This window comes from Epinephelus fuscoguttatus, linkage group LG9 (assembly GCF_011397635.1).
Source record: "Epinephelus fuscoguttatus linkage group LG9, E.fuscoguttatus.final_Chr_v1".
Lineage (NCBI taxonomy): Eukaryota > Metazoa > Chordata > Actinopteri > Perciformes > Serranidae > Epinephelus > Epinephelus fuscoguttatus.
The window spans coordinates 18,786,048-18,801,373 of NC_064760.1; the positions used below are offsets into that span (position 1 = coordinate 18,786,048).

Genomic DNA, 15,326 nt, shown 5'->3' on the forward strand with positions numbered 1-15,326 from the left:
AAAGTTTGGGAGAGAACTGCTGAATCTTCTTAGTCATCGCGTCCATATAAGACAAAAGTAACAAAAGGTGAGCGCTGGGCTGAAGATGTGATCATATCAGATATGCAGCGGTGGTCACTTCTGCACTGGATTAGTGAGGGATTGAGTGCTTTAGGCTACAGAGACACACTTCAGTCACTGTGATAATAAGAGTGCTTTAAAGGCCAGACTGGACCTTGGCTCACATGCCATTATGGTACTTGTTATAAATATATAAATGTACTTGTAATAGTTATCATTTTCTGACAGTAGGTACCACTTATTTCTTATTATCTGTAGTATTTCTGCAGTTTGACACATTTCAGCAACAAATAACTTGTCCAGCAATATGTGGGGAGATACGACTTTTCTAAAATTCAAAATTAAAGTTAAGACCTGCTTGTTTTGCTTATTTAAATCTGTCGGTAAACTTGTATCCACCCAGGGCTACCATTTATTAATAGCATTGAATCATTCTGGAGACTGATGATACAGTTTTTAAATTACTTTCAATGAATTCAATTTAATTTGACCCTCTGGTCACACTGAAGTCTTCGTGATTTTAAAATATTGACTTATAAGTACTTTTGTATATATACTCCAGTGTGAGCTGGTTAAGTGGACAGTGAAGGATGAGGTATCAGTTTAACACATCCCTCAGCAGCCTGAGATGCCAGAGGTGACTTCCCTGTGGACTAACTTCAAAAGGGAGCCCCTCATCCTCCCACCAACTCTGGCACAGTCATTCATCTCTTTTACATTTGCATAGAAATTAAACAGCACTGAGTATACTCTATGTTGTTTAGATGGTTTTTGAAATATAATACATTAGATGCAGAGTTAGTGATCCTGCAGCCTGATGAAATGACACAACAGACCTGGTCGTCTCCTCCGCCTCTTCTTGGAGCCAAAGAGTTTAACCCGGGAGAAAACGTTTAGTCGGCTGGGTTTTTCACAGCTTCCTTTGGCTTTACTGGGGCTGCTCACGCAGCGGCAGGCATTAGACTTCTCCCGCTCCCTCGCCTGCCTCTTCTGCCTGATGAGGGAGCTGGCGATCGCCGCAGCCATGGCCAGTTTGGCTGCGCTTTGGAAAACAACTTCCCAGGAAGAAAATAATCACCCAGCAAACTGGATTCCGGAGGTAAACGTCCAGACAATGTGAGGCAACTATACCAATGCGTTAAAGAACAAGTGGATTATGAGGAGCAGACAGTGAAACAGTCCCAGCAGTGCAGCACAGCCAGTTAGATAATGTCCGAGTGAATCATTTTCGGCAATTTGGGCGTTATTCAGCAATTGTCCGTTGCATCTCCGAGAAGAAAGTGGAACTTAACAAAAGATAAACCCCACACGGTCCACCGTGAAGCTGCACAAAGACTTTGAGCGCAGCACGTTGCATGTTCCTCCAACTGTATCATTTTCCCTGCATCACAACAAATACGCACAAAGCCAGTCTGTGTGAGCGCTTTTGCATCATCCCACTAAACTACATGGCCGCGCACATGGTGCTCGGGGAGGCACATAGTCGTGAATGAAGCTCAATGCGCAGCCAAAAGGATGGAAACACCTGTTTGCAGACGCCGGGAGTGTTTGCACCGCTCTCTCTAATCCCTCACTGTCACACACTTTACATCGCGGTTTTTCAGAGAAGTCAGCGCAGAGGATGTGAACGCATCACTACACAGATCCCATTAGTTTGTCTGTGTGTTGCTGAAGCGGAGGTGATGGCAGCAGGCGCATCATTGTGGACGCAGTATCCGAGCTGAGCGCACGGCACAGACTCAGCTGAGCTGCTCACAGCATCCCACCGACAAACCTGGAGGATGAGCAGTGAGGAGGAGGCAGAGGACAGGGAGTGGAACAAACCCGGTCAGTGTGCACAGTTAGGAGAGTCTCCATATAGGCCGGCATATGGGATAATTCATGTTACAGAGCGAGAGGAAAGGGCGTAGATGGAGTGGGGGCGGGGAGCTGGCAAATAGGAGAAAGAAGGAGGGATACCACAAAATTTAGGATATTTTATCAGACAGAAAGTCACAGGGGACAAAGTTAATAACTACTGATACAGCTCATTTGCCTTGGCTGAATTAAAAAAATATATCTCACTCAAAGTAACATGATTAACTATTTAAAATGTTATTTATTATAATGTAAATGCTCGCTTCAGCAGCAGGGAACAATCATCAGATGTCAGCAGATTTACATGCATGATAAATAAAGTGTAGAAGTAAAGAGGAAGTGATTTTTGGGGGGTAAAATAAAATTGAAACAGCCTCATAAATGTCCATATAATTAATATTAACTTGTGTTTTTCTGTAACAGGGTCAATTACACAGCAATAATATGTGTAACAAAGTCAAAATGTACATTTGTAATATTATGTTTTATAATTACACAAAATTTATTTTAGTTGTTAATAATATCTGACATGCTTAGGCCTCCATAGTCAATATGTGGAACGTCTGATACTCAGTTTCTGTACCCCTATGTTCACCTGTAGGGGTACCCCGCCTAGAAAGGGATGTCTCCTCCATTGCCTCTCCCCTTTTGCTGTTGTGCTCCATGAGAGTGGGGCTCGAGGATTTTGTTTTTGCCTCTTGCTGTCAGAGTTGTTGGGAATAAACAGAGATTGCCTTCAAAGATATCCATGGTCTGTGCCTCTTCATGTCAACACGACATGGACAACACTAGAGTCCACCGGTTATATCTCTACAAAATTTTAACACCCATATCATCCCACCTTTGAGTCACCTTTTTAATTTGCTGCTACTGGATGATTTTTAATTTACATCGTGAAAATTCCAGCTGAAAACAAAGTGGTCAGATCAAAGGTCATATCCTGACACTGATGTCTCTGTCCAGCCCTGATTGCCTCATCTATGCTTTGCTTTTTCAGTCCTGGTCTGAGCTCAGTTAACAGCCTAACCAATGGTGCCATCTACAGTCCTCAGCCCAAACTGTTGTAGATGTTTTATTCATTTCCTCTAATTAATAACACACACAGAACTACACCTCTATATTATATATTTCTGGTTAATTAAATATGGGCCGTTGCTTAGTCTGAAGAAAACAGAAATGGAAGTGATATAGAAGTAAATACAGTAAGCATCTATATAAATTTTACATATAAAATATAAAGCTCCTACATGTGTCTTTAATAAACATAAAATATCTAATCAAACAGCAAAACAGTGAGGAGCTCAGTTTTCCTCCACTTCAGCACCACGGACAGCTCCGTGTTAACCACTGCACAGTAACAAGAAAATCACCCCTTCTCAACAGAATAAAATATTACTAAACATTACTAACATCACTTAAAGTCATAAACTATTTATTTACTCGAGAAAACATGGGACACTTTGCCTTTAAAACACAACAGACATAATTTTTAAGTTCAAAAAAATAAAGATTTAAAAACAAAAAGGTGCAGCTAAAACTCATAAACAAAAGCAGCATCCTACCTGAAACCGATTTTCTCAGTGGGAAAGTCATGATTGTTTAAAGCGAAGCCAAAGCTGAGACTCAGATCCTTGCAGGCGCCTGGTTGTGAAGTGAAGGCGAGTTAAGTCTACATTCAGCAAAAGTTCAAACCATTGTCAGACAACTGTCAGAGGCGTAGTGGAAGAGAAAGCATCGAGGCGTGGCCATCAACAGGAAGATCATTACAGGACATTAGCGACATGCCATTATGACTCCTAAAACGCTCATTAAACATTCATTTAGAGGTCTTGTTGATCCGGCAAACACGGGCGTGTGTGTTCAGTGTGCTGCTGCGGCTCTGCAGGGGCCGGATTGGAGAAAAGTGATCGAAAATGCAGGCTGGGATTGGACTTCCTTTCTTGAGGCAGGGAAGACTTTGCTCTCATGTTACAAAAAATGATGTAAAATGATCCGATAATGCCTTGACTAAACCGGTTATACAGGCCTGTCCACTCTGGGCTGAGAAATATCGATGTACAATCAGCTGAGACAACATGCATTAGGCAAAGTGTTTTTTTACAAACACAAGTCTGTTCTGTAAAACTGCAGAAGCAGGTTTTTACACATCGCACAGATAATACAGACTGACCAAATGTGACTCATTATTAATCAACATCATTGCAGACATTACTGTCAACACAGTAGAGGAAGTGTGCTCTCTTCTGCAGCTCTGTTTCATATTAATGCAATTAAGTAAGGTGTGTAATCAAAAGTAGATTGCTTTATTGATGCACTGTATGTGCTGATGGAGTAAACAATGAGCTCCGAGAAACAGTGAGCCTTACAGTACACCAGGAACGTCTGAGGGCTGGTCTAAGCTGGTGTGGTGGCTATACACAGCTTTGACCACTAGATGGAGCAAGTGGACAGGATATCAAGACCAGCACGTTCACACTCAAGCTAAAAAAAAAAAAACCTCAAAACATAACTCACAACATTTATGAAACATATGCCTCTCTATGCAAAGCATCACCTTGAATCAGCATCACTTTAACATGCAATTTAATTTCATTTAATGTGGAGCTGACAGCTGTGAATCAGAAAATGTCCTCATGTCCCAGTAAGGATCACCATCATTCACTATCCACAGAATAGCTCCAGGATTTGTCTCTTAATGACCATACGCATAAACACGGTCTCTTTCTCTGCTGTTCAAACCTCAAACTCACAAACTTTAATGCAGCTTTACAAGTTTGTCCAACCAGGACACACAAATATTTCAATAAACATGTATTAGCGAATAGCCCCTAATTTTCGAGGGGTTCCAACACAAAACATACAACACACTTCATTATATATATTTTAGGGTGGAACTTAACCCTTTAATGCCCTGCTCAACTGTTTGCTAGAGCACATTTTGAGTCACTCTGTCTTAATGAAAAATGTGCTATATGTGCTATAAAATATTATGCTAGAAAATCTACTAAATGTCAGTCTTTCTATAGCATGCCTTTTCAGTTCACCTCTGTAAGGAAGTCAGCAACTACAGTTACACCCCAGATTTCACCGAACAGATTTATGTAACTTTATACAAAAAATAAAAACCTAATAAGAGTCAAATCATTTTTAAAACACTCTACCAAACGGTTTATTTGTACTTTAAATGGTGAAGGTAGTGATGCTTAGCTGTTGTTATAAAAATGTACTATTTGCAAAGAAATTAAAAAAAAATCATCTGATCATTCATTGTTGTTAAATGATACATTTAGTGTTATCTGCTATACACACACACACACACACATATATATATATATATATATATATATATATATATGCTGATATAATTTCACAAGTATGATTTTTTACTGTCTAAAGCCACGCTCAATCAAACAGTTCAATTGTCCTGTTATTGTATAGAGATAGTGATGCTGAGATAATAAAGTCACAGTTTTCACAAAATAAAAAAGGGTAAATATTCACTGCTGTTAATGTCATAAAAGTCATGTTTTTTCATTTTGTATTTAATGTTAGAAAAATATACTTTTTTAAAGTGCTGCACTATTACATATCTAGAATACATATGTGGACTGGTAGTACTACTAATTTATTGTCACAAACTGATATATGTTGGTATACAGACATCTTACAAGCATTATAACAGTAATTTGTACTTTTGATTTTTCCTTTCTGTCTGCCATTACTATGAAGGACCATCTTAACCGTTTTGTAGAGGCCTATATTTAAAAAAACTATTAAGTCTGTTTGAAAAAGAAACATTGACTTTTATTATTACAGCCCAAACAGGAAAAAAAACAGCAAAGAAAACGTCTTCTATTGCTTTTTGTCTTTGTAAGGACATTAAAGGGTTAAAGCTGTGTACAATCATGGCATTTTCAGAGACTACCATTTATTTAAAAATACATATGTGCTTCAGAGTGAAACGACAAATCAGTGAAGTCACCACTGCAATGATATATATATTTGTATGTTGTTCAGAGGTTGATAACGCAACATGCTGACAGCACACAGCCATGCCGATGACAGCAGTTTCTATGATTACATATGGAAACCTGATAGGAATATAAATAGTTCATGGGTCAATACCAATATATTGATTTACAAAGGATGTGGCTTAAATGACTCGAGGCGTACTGTGGAGATAAAATCATTTGTTCTCCTGTTTACTGTCGTTTATATTCTCCATAACCTTTAACCCAGTGATACTCAGCTTAGGGTCAGTGATGGGTGCCAGGTGGCCCACTGATCATTTTCTAATTCCCAGTGAAATTAAATTGATCCACACTGGGACTTTTCTTCTGTAATCTGAATGTGAATAAGGTGCCAGATTGAATAAAAAATCAAAATGGAGCTTGTTTATATATTTTTAAAAAAAGAAATGAAACAAAGTCTAAGACAAGATGTTTGCCAAAGCTGGTTTAAAGTGAAACTGGGCTTCGTAGAATCATCATGACCTCAACAACAGCTGGTACTTAAATATGTTGTAGCCATTATATCCATAGAGGCATTTTTACTTTACTAGGAGTAGAAAGAGTACGAGGTCACAACGACTTTCCTAAAACCAAGAGCCAACAAACATCACATCTCAGGCAGCACACAATAAAACATTTTCATTAATAAGACGACAAATCCTGAATGATCCTCTTTGTGAAGCGTGATTAACTGTCATCCTTTCCTGTAACCAGTGGTAACCTAATATCACTTACTGTAACACTGTTAGTTGGATCATAATGCTGTTGTAATCAATACTGCACAATTTACTCATTGCCTTCCGTCTGTCTTTAGAAAAAAAGGCTAGAACTAAGGCAGCTCCAGTCGAGCAGTAGATCTTTCACACATGTGACATAAATAAGTAATTTGTTTAGTTATATTTTTGCCTTAAGCTAATCGTAGCATTAAATTCACATGCTATTAAAAGTTACTGTAGCTATGACATTGCTGCCAAAGGGCAGTTGTAGTATAGTGTGTCACTGAGTCAAAGTGTTAAAGAGATTTTACTTGTGAGAAATTTGAAAATGACATAGTACATAAAATCAAAGGTAAAATATTGATATTGTATTGTTGAAATATTAAAGGTAAGATGGTAAATGGACTGAACTTGTATAGCGCTTTTCTAGCCTTCCTTCCACTAGTGGCTGAGGCTACCGTACAAAGTGTCACCTGCTACTCTGTAACCATTCACACGTTCACACACACAGATAGAGAAGCCATTAGGTGCAATATGGGGTTCAGTATGTTGCCCAAGGATACTTCAACATGCAGGAGGAGCTGTGGGTCGAACCGCTGTACCTTGTGTGCAGGATTATCCTAAAAAACAATGGATAGATTCACACAGAAGAAATAGCGCAATCATCACTGATGACCCACTCACAGTGTGTGGAGGTATATTTTGCTGCAGTGTCTACCCTCTGCCTGTCTGATTCTTCTGTTTGGACGTTTATGGGCGTGTACCCTCACAGCGCTCAGGTGAGGTCAGGACTTTATAAAAAGGTAAAGACTAGGTGCCAGACTTTAAGCAGCATCCAAGAGATACAGCCTTGGGAAAAAAAACACATATAGCAAGGCAAAATGCTAAATGTGTAAATCTGGGATCAGCTGTTAGGGCCGTTTCATAGCAAGCGACACAAGTGATGTGAGCACCACACTTCCTTTCATAATCAACACACTGAACGCAAGCGACGCAGGTGATGCTTGAAATGCAATACATCACTCGCGCAATAGGGGGTAGCAGAGTCACTGGTACATTCTGGCTAGCTAGTACTGCTATTTTATTAGAGTGCAGGGCACTAGAACTGTCATATAAATGGGGGTGTGCCCGTCCGAGTTCGCAAAGTTTTTCTTCCCTGCCTGCCATATTTCATATCTGCTTTTTTCTGTGAATAACAATAAGTGGTTAATTTCAAGTATGTCGCTTGCATTATCACCCCTGCTGGCAACGCATAGTATTACACGCGTTGCTGCGTTGCTTGTCAAAAAAATGGACGACACATTTTGAGACACATAGTTTATGACTGTGATTTAAGAAATTTTTTTACAGTACGTATGGAAACGTACTTATACTACTATGGGGCGGCAGTAGCTCAGCTCATAGGGACTTGGCTTGGGAATCTGTGGGTCACCTGCTCAAGTCTCTATACAGACCAAGTAAGGAGTGTGGACTGGTAGCTGGAGAGGTGCCACTTCACCTCCTGGGCACCACTGAGGTGCCCCTGAGCAAAGCACTGAACCCCCAACTGCTTGGAGCGCTCTGACAGCTCTCCATTTAATGCATGTATAGGTCCTGTTTGAGCATGTGCGTGTATGACAACAGAGTGGAAAAATTGAATTTCCCCTCAGGGATTAATAAAGTATATCATCATCTTCTTCTTCTGCAATCATGCCTTGAGAGAAGGTGCACAGTTTTATATGTATCATGTGTGCCTTTCCTACAGCAGCATAACACGAGTTCAGGATTTAGCTATACAGTAGGCATACTGTGGTTCTATCATGTGATTTATTTATTTGTTTATTTATCCTTTATTTAGCCAGGAAGGTCCCATTGAGATACAAGATCTCTTTTCCCAGGGAGTCCTGTTCATATATGGGATATATGTTACTGCCGCTCTCTGGAAAAGCTGCTTAACAAACCTCCATACAGCCTGATTTACACTGCCGCAGCAGCAGCAGCATACAGTGTCCCTGCCTGCTTCAATCCGATACCTCTAATTCCACCACGAGCAAATACAGACAGACAGATCTCAACACCAGCAGACGCAGATCCCAGGTTTTGCTTCAGTCCTCCCACTACTGATAAACCTGGGCCATCACTCAGGCAGACAGTGTGGCCCTTCAGGAGGATGGCTGGGTTTATCACTGACAGTTAGGAGGACAGGAAGAGGTGATGAGAGTCGGGCTGCATTGTACAACAGCGACACTAATCAAACACCTAAGATGACACTAAAGAAAGTGCAAATGTGTACAGGCCTGATAATGTCTGTCACGCTGTTTGTGCTTTTCTTAGCAGCAGCCCGGCTATGATGGAGGAGTAAAAATACAAAACAGCGTACAATAGCAGGAGTGGAACTGGAGAGATAAGTAAAGGAGAGAGACGTCTTTTAAATAGACAAGAAGATGCTGAAACAAAAATAGTATAAATCATTTGTTTTATTAATTTCTTCTTGAGTTCACAAGTTTCTGAAGAAAACATAGCTCTCTTTTGTCTGTTTTGCAAGACAAAAGTGGACTCCAGCTAAATTTGACTCATTTGAAGTTGACCACAGACTCTGACAGCGTTAATGAACTACTCTGTCAGAAAATCAATCCCAGCAGATGAGAGATAACACTCTGGCCTCTGGTTTGAGCCTCACGCAAAAAAAGTTTCTGTCTCAACAAATCCAGACACAAGTGACCTCTGTAACCTATACCTGTAGACTCTGTAAATAAGACAAGCAAGGAGGACACAAGGACGTACATACACACACATTCAGAAACTATCTCTGTGTGTGTGTGTGTGTGTGTGTGTGTGTGTGTGTGTGTGTGTGTGCGTGCGTGCGCTGTGGTTGCTTGTGTTGCAGTGTGCCATGGGCACATTAATTACTGTAGTGCCCCAGAATGCCAGTCTACTGTGGCCTCCCGGGGGCACCTTCACTGTACTGAACTCACTCGCATACACACATACTGTACCCACACACACACACACACACACACACAGAGGGAGAGGGAGAAAATAATTTAGAATAGCTAAAGCACACACTTCTGTTAGTTTCCATCATAACACAGTCTCAGTACATATGAACTGTGGTCAAACTGGGCAGCACTGATCAAATACGAATCAAGATGCTGTGACTGCCTATTTCTCGCCTCAGCTGTCGACTGCATCCAACATTGCGGCCAGGTCACAAAGTTTCTCTTGTTACAGCTAAACAGTACACTGAGGTAAGAAATAGGCAATTCAGCAACAGAATCTTGATTCATATTTGATCAGTGCTGACAGTTTGACCGCAGTTCAAGCAGTGAGTGACATGATTGACAGCTGCCATAGAGACGCCTTGGCTCTGATTGGTTGTTTTTGGTGCACCGTGGTCGCCTCTGGTCAGAGGGAGTAAGAAGAGGAGGAGGGACATGATTTTTCACAGGTTATCTCTTTCATGTACTTCTTTCAGAGTATAGTGAAGGTTTCAGCAAATATGACAAAGTTATTTTTATAAAAGTTACCACCTGCAGCTTTCAAAATTATTTGGTCTGTAAAATGTCAGAAAATGGTGAAAAATGTCAATCAGTGTTTCCCAAAGGCCAAGACAGTGTCCTCAAACATCTTGCTTTGTCCACAGCCCCAAGATATTATGTTTATTAACACAGAGGAGTGAAGAAAAGAAAAAATATTCACATTTAAGAAGATAACCTTTTTTCTTTAAATATTACTCAGACCAGTTAATCAATTGTCAAATTAGCTGGTGATTAATTTAATAGTTGAAAAATAATCGAGTAATTGTTGCAGCTCTGATTAACAGCCCAAGATTAGACTTAGATTTGATACACTATAGACTTTACAGATGATTGATCACTGAGTTTGATGAGACGCTCTCAGATCTGTACGTAATATGTCACCGGAAGCAGCAGTCAGTTAGCTTAGCTTAGCATTTAGGCTTTTTCTTAGCTGAACACAGTTAGCGGCAAAGCTATACGTTGTGTCCAAAATGCCGCACTAAACATGCTGTTTAGTACGCTTAAACCGTGTGTGGGATTTTTAGTGCGTTAAAACCTTAGTGTGACACCAGTAGTACATGGATAGCACACTGTTACCAGTGAACATTACAGCATGCAAACAGTGGACATGACTTTCGCATAAATATTCTACAATGTAATGCTATAGGGATGATAACGTTCATAACAGACAATGGCAGACAGCAGGTGAGGCTGATTCACTGTTGAGATTGGAATGTTAACTGAGTTAAGTCAGTAGCTAGCCAACTAATTAAGAAGCTAGCGTTACGTGGCATAATGAGAGGGGACAGGGGGATGAACCCAACATGATCATGCGGCTATCAGGTATTGTAGATACCGGTGGAGCTAAGGTTGGCACGGGTTACCATGGTTATGTTTCTCCAACCAGCAAGGTGGCTCTCAGGAAGTGGCTTTGTTATTACAGCTCAGTGTGTCCGAAAAGATACAAACTGCTTTTAAGAGATATTGATGTCTTCAAATATCTTGTTTTGTCTAGACCCTAAGAAGTTATGTTCATCAACGCAGAGGAGTAAAGAAGCCAGAAAATATTCACATTTAAGAAGATGATAACCAGAGAATTTTGACTTTTATTCTTCTTTAAATATCACTCAGACCATTAATCAGTTATCAAATTAGCTGGCAATTTTTTTTTTTTTTTTTAGAACTTTTTATTTAAGCTTTTTCAACATTTTACAGAACACTCAACAAGACATTTCCTGACATACCATACATACATCACATCACAAAAAGAGGTGGTAGACGCACGCAGCAGAACCAGCTGCCACAGAAACAAATGAACAACCAGGTAGTCAATAAGAATTAATAAACAAGCGACAATAATGGAGAGAAAGAGAGAAATTTCACTCTCATTTCACTCCGCTCATTCAACCCCCAGATATCTTGAAACACGAGACCATCTACGATCAAAAGTGTCCATTTTCAGCTGCAGACTGGCCGTCATTCTTTCCATCAAATAGACATTTTTCAGTCTCTGGGTCCATTGACCTATAGTTGGAGGTTTTACGTCTCTCCAGTTTACTGTTATCATTTTCTTCGCTACTAGTAAGAGAATCCTCAGTGTATATCGTTGCTCGGCATTGTATACATCTTTGGGTATGATTCCTAACAAAAACAACTTTGGTTCTAAAGCAACATCTATCTCCAACATAGTATCAATCTCCCTTTTGATGTCATCCCAGAATCCTCGCAATACTGGGCAATCCCAAAAGATGTGTGTGGTGTCTCCAATATTTCCACAGTTTCGCCAACATAATGCAGCACTGGAATTCTTCACATACGTAGAAATAATAAGGGGAGTATTAAAAAATCTAATTTTTACCTTCCAATCGAATTCTTTCCATAGTTGACTATTAATTCCCTTATGGCATCCTGCCCATATGTCATTCCATTCAGAGTCTTCAATTATAACATTCATTTCTAGTTCCCATTTTTCTTTAATATATTCTGTATTTTGAGAGGTGTCCATTACTAGTCTTTTGTATATGTTAGATAAATGTTTTTTTGTTGGGTGTTGTTTCTCCAAAATATTAATTAGGTACTCTTCTATCTCATTGGGGTCATTTCTGACCATTTCCTTTTCCTTGTGATTTGTGACATAGTGTCTGATCTGGAGGTACCTGTAAAAATCTTTTGATGGAAGGTCAAATTGCTCCTGAAGTTGAGAGAATGATTTAAATTCTGTTCCTTTAAAAAGTTGATTAATTGTACGGAGACCTTTGTCAGCCCACCCTCTGAACCCACTGTCCCATAGGGAGGGTGGGAAATCTATATTTCCTACAATCAGCATGGCCCTTGAGATCGACTCCGGTCCCTTAAGCATTTTTTTTTACAGTTGTCCAGACTTTTAAGGTGTGTTTTATCCATTCGTTCTTTATTTTGATTTTATTGGCTGACTTTACATCTATAAAAGGGAGTACTGCTAAGGAGACACCCCTAACAGAATCCTGTTCTATCTTAGCCCATATTGCCTCCTGATCATTTCTGATCCATGCCACTATAGCATTTATTTGTGCAGCCAAGTAATAACTTTTGAGATTTGGTAAACTTAAACCTCCCATGTCTTTAGGTAGATGAAGAGATTTCAATCTTACCCTCGGCCTCTTCTTTTGCCATATAAATGTTAAAACTAATTTATCTAACATTTTTAACGTGGAAACAGGTACTCTAATAGGGAGGGATTGAAATAAAAAAAGGAGTCTCGGCAGCAGGTTCATTTTTACCGTCTCTATTCTTCCAATCAAAGATAGGGGCAAGACTTCCCACCTTGTCACATCATTTTTTATTTGTTTAATTAATTTATTATAATTTGCCTCGAATAATTGGGTGGGATTAGGGGTAATAATTATTCCCAGATACCTAAATCCTTGTTTAGACCAGCGAAATGAGACACTGTTATTCAGTTGAGTAGGCCAAGTGCCTGAAATCATCATGGCTTCTGATTTATTTTCATTAATTTTATATCCAGACACTGATCCGTATTCATGTAAGGTTTTCATAAGTGCAGGGATGGAAGAAAGTGGATTTTTTACAAAAAGTAAAATGTAGATCTGAACAGAGCTATTTTATGAATTGAACCTCCTTCGTCTGCTATCCCTTGGATTTGTGCATTTTGGCGTATTGTCTCTGCCAGAGGCTCAATACTAATAGCAAATAAGATGGGTGACAGTGAGTCTCCTTGTCTCACCCCTCGTTCGATCCTAAAAAAACTAGAACAGTGACCGTTAACTCTAACTTTGGAGCAGGGCTCTTTATATAATAGGTTTATCCAGTTTACAAATTCATTCCCAAAGCCCATTTCTATTAGTGTCTGCTTCAGGAATTGCCAATCCACCCGATCAAATGCTTTCTCGGCATCTAAACCGAGAAGCATTGATGGTTGACTGTCTCTTACTGCTATTGCTTGCAGGTTCAAAGCTCTTCTTATATTGTTTGTTCCTTGACGTCCTAATATAAATCCTGTCTGATCTGGTTGTATTAATGTTTGTCTATTTTTTTGGATTCTGGTTGCTATTATAGAGGTTAGGATTTTATAATCTACACAGAGTAAGCTTATTGGGCGGTAGCTAGTACATAAAAGGGGATCTTTTCCCTCTTTATGTATTACTGATAATATGGCCTCTGACCATGAATTTGGAGGGTCTCCTGATTTTAGAACATAATTATATAATTTACACAATATAGGCGTGAGCTCGTTCACAAATATCTTATAATATTCTCCAGGGAAACCGTCTGTTCCTGGTGTTTTATTGTTTTTAATTTTAGTAATGATTTCTTTAATTTCACTTTCTGTGATAGGCTGTGTTAAAAGTTTTGCCTCCTCATTTGATAGTTTATTCATTTTAAGGGGTTTTAAAAACTCTAAAATTCTCTTTTCCTTAAATTCAAGTTCTTCTGCCTTGTATAATTGTTTGCAATATGTGGAAAATGAGTCTGCTATTTTAGTAGGGTCCGTCTCAACATGACTGGTTTCGGGGTTCCTGATTTTTGGAACTGCACGGCTAGATTGGGCTTTTCTGAGTTGAAAAGCCAGTAGCCTACTGGCTTTGTTTCCCATTTCATAATATTTTCTCTTAGTGAATCTTAGAGCACCCTCTGCTTTGTATGTCAGAACCTCATCCAGTTGTTGTCTCGCTTCCTTTAACATTTTCAGAGTTTCCTTCTTTCCAAATTGTTTGTGTTCTCTTGTTAATTTTTTTATTTTATCTTCCAAACTTTGTTGTTTAGCAAGCCTTTGTTTTTTAATTCTGGAACCTATAGAAATAATCTTCCCTCTTATAGTGGCTTTACTAGCATCCCATACAATTGAGGGGGAGACATTACCATCATCATTTATGTTAAAGTATTCAGTCAAAGCCTCTCTCAATTCTTGCCTAATATTCATATCTGTTAGTAGTGATACATTAAGTCTCCAGTGTCTAAAGTGATTGTCTGCTCCTATGTTGATTTTCATAGTCACAGGGCCGTGGTCTGAAATAGAGATTGGTTCAACTGTACTTTCTTTTATTCTATACATTTCGGTCTTTGATACACAAAAGAGATCTATTCTTGAGTAGCTCCCATGTACTTGAGACATATAAGTGAAATCTCTTTCATTAGGGTGGAGCTGTCGCCAAATGTCCACTAGACCCAGTTCTTTCATCATATATGATAAGCCCTTGGACATTTTGGATCGAGATTTTCTAATTGCTGGTAGCCTATCCAGTTTTGAATTCAGGATGCAATTGAAGTCGCCTCCTACTATTATGATCCCCTCACTTTTGTCAGCTAGCAGAGTAGCTATTTTTTTAAAAAAGAAAGGACAGTCTTCATTTGGGGCGTACACATTCAGTATAGTTATCTTTTTCCCTCCAATTGTGCCTATTACCATAACATATCGGCCTTCATCATCTTGAAAAATTTTTTCATTACTGTAGTACACCGATTTATGAAATAGTATAGCGACTCCTCTCTTCTTTTTACTCCCACATGAAGCACTGTACACCTGATCAACCCACTCTCGCTTCAGTTTTAAATGTTCGGTTTGTGACAAGTGTGTTTCCTGAATTAGAGCAACAGAACACTGCAACCCCTTTAATTGTCCCAGGATTTTCTTTCTTTTGATTAGGTTATTGACTCCTCTTATATTGTAACTTACGAAGTTCAACTCA

At 39.3% G+C, this 15,326-nt stretch overlaps 1 protein-coding gene across 3 annotated transcripts in view; it reads right to left on the minus strand.

The window, feature by feature from the left end:
- Positions 1-15,326, minus strand: part of fgf13a (fibroblast growth factor 13a) — a 153,235-nt gene that overhangs the window by 41,240 nt on the left and 96,669 nt on the right. Inside the window, exon 1 of one of the 3 annotated variants that reach the window (XM_049586226.1) lies at positions 897-1,922. The exons of the other annotated variants lie outside the window; for them this stretch is intronic. Within the exon in view, the coding sequence (XP_049442183.1) occupies positions 897-1,086 (190 nt within the window). The 5' untranslated portion in view covers positions 1,087-1,922. Of the gene's footprint in view, positions 1-896; positions 1,923-15,326 lie in introns of those variants that run through there. 3 annotated transcript variants of the gene reach the window in all.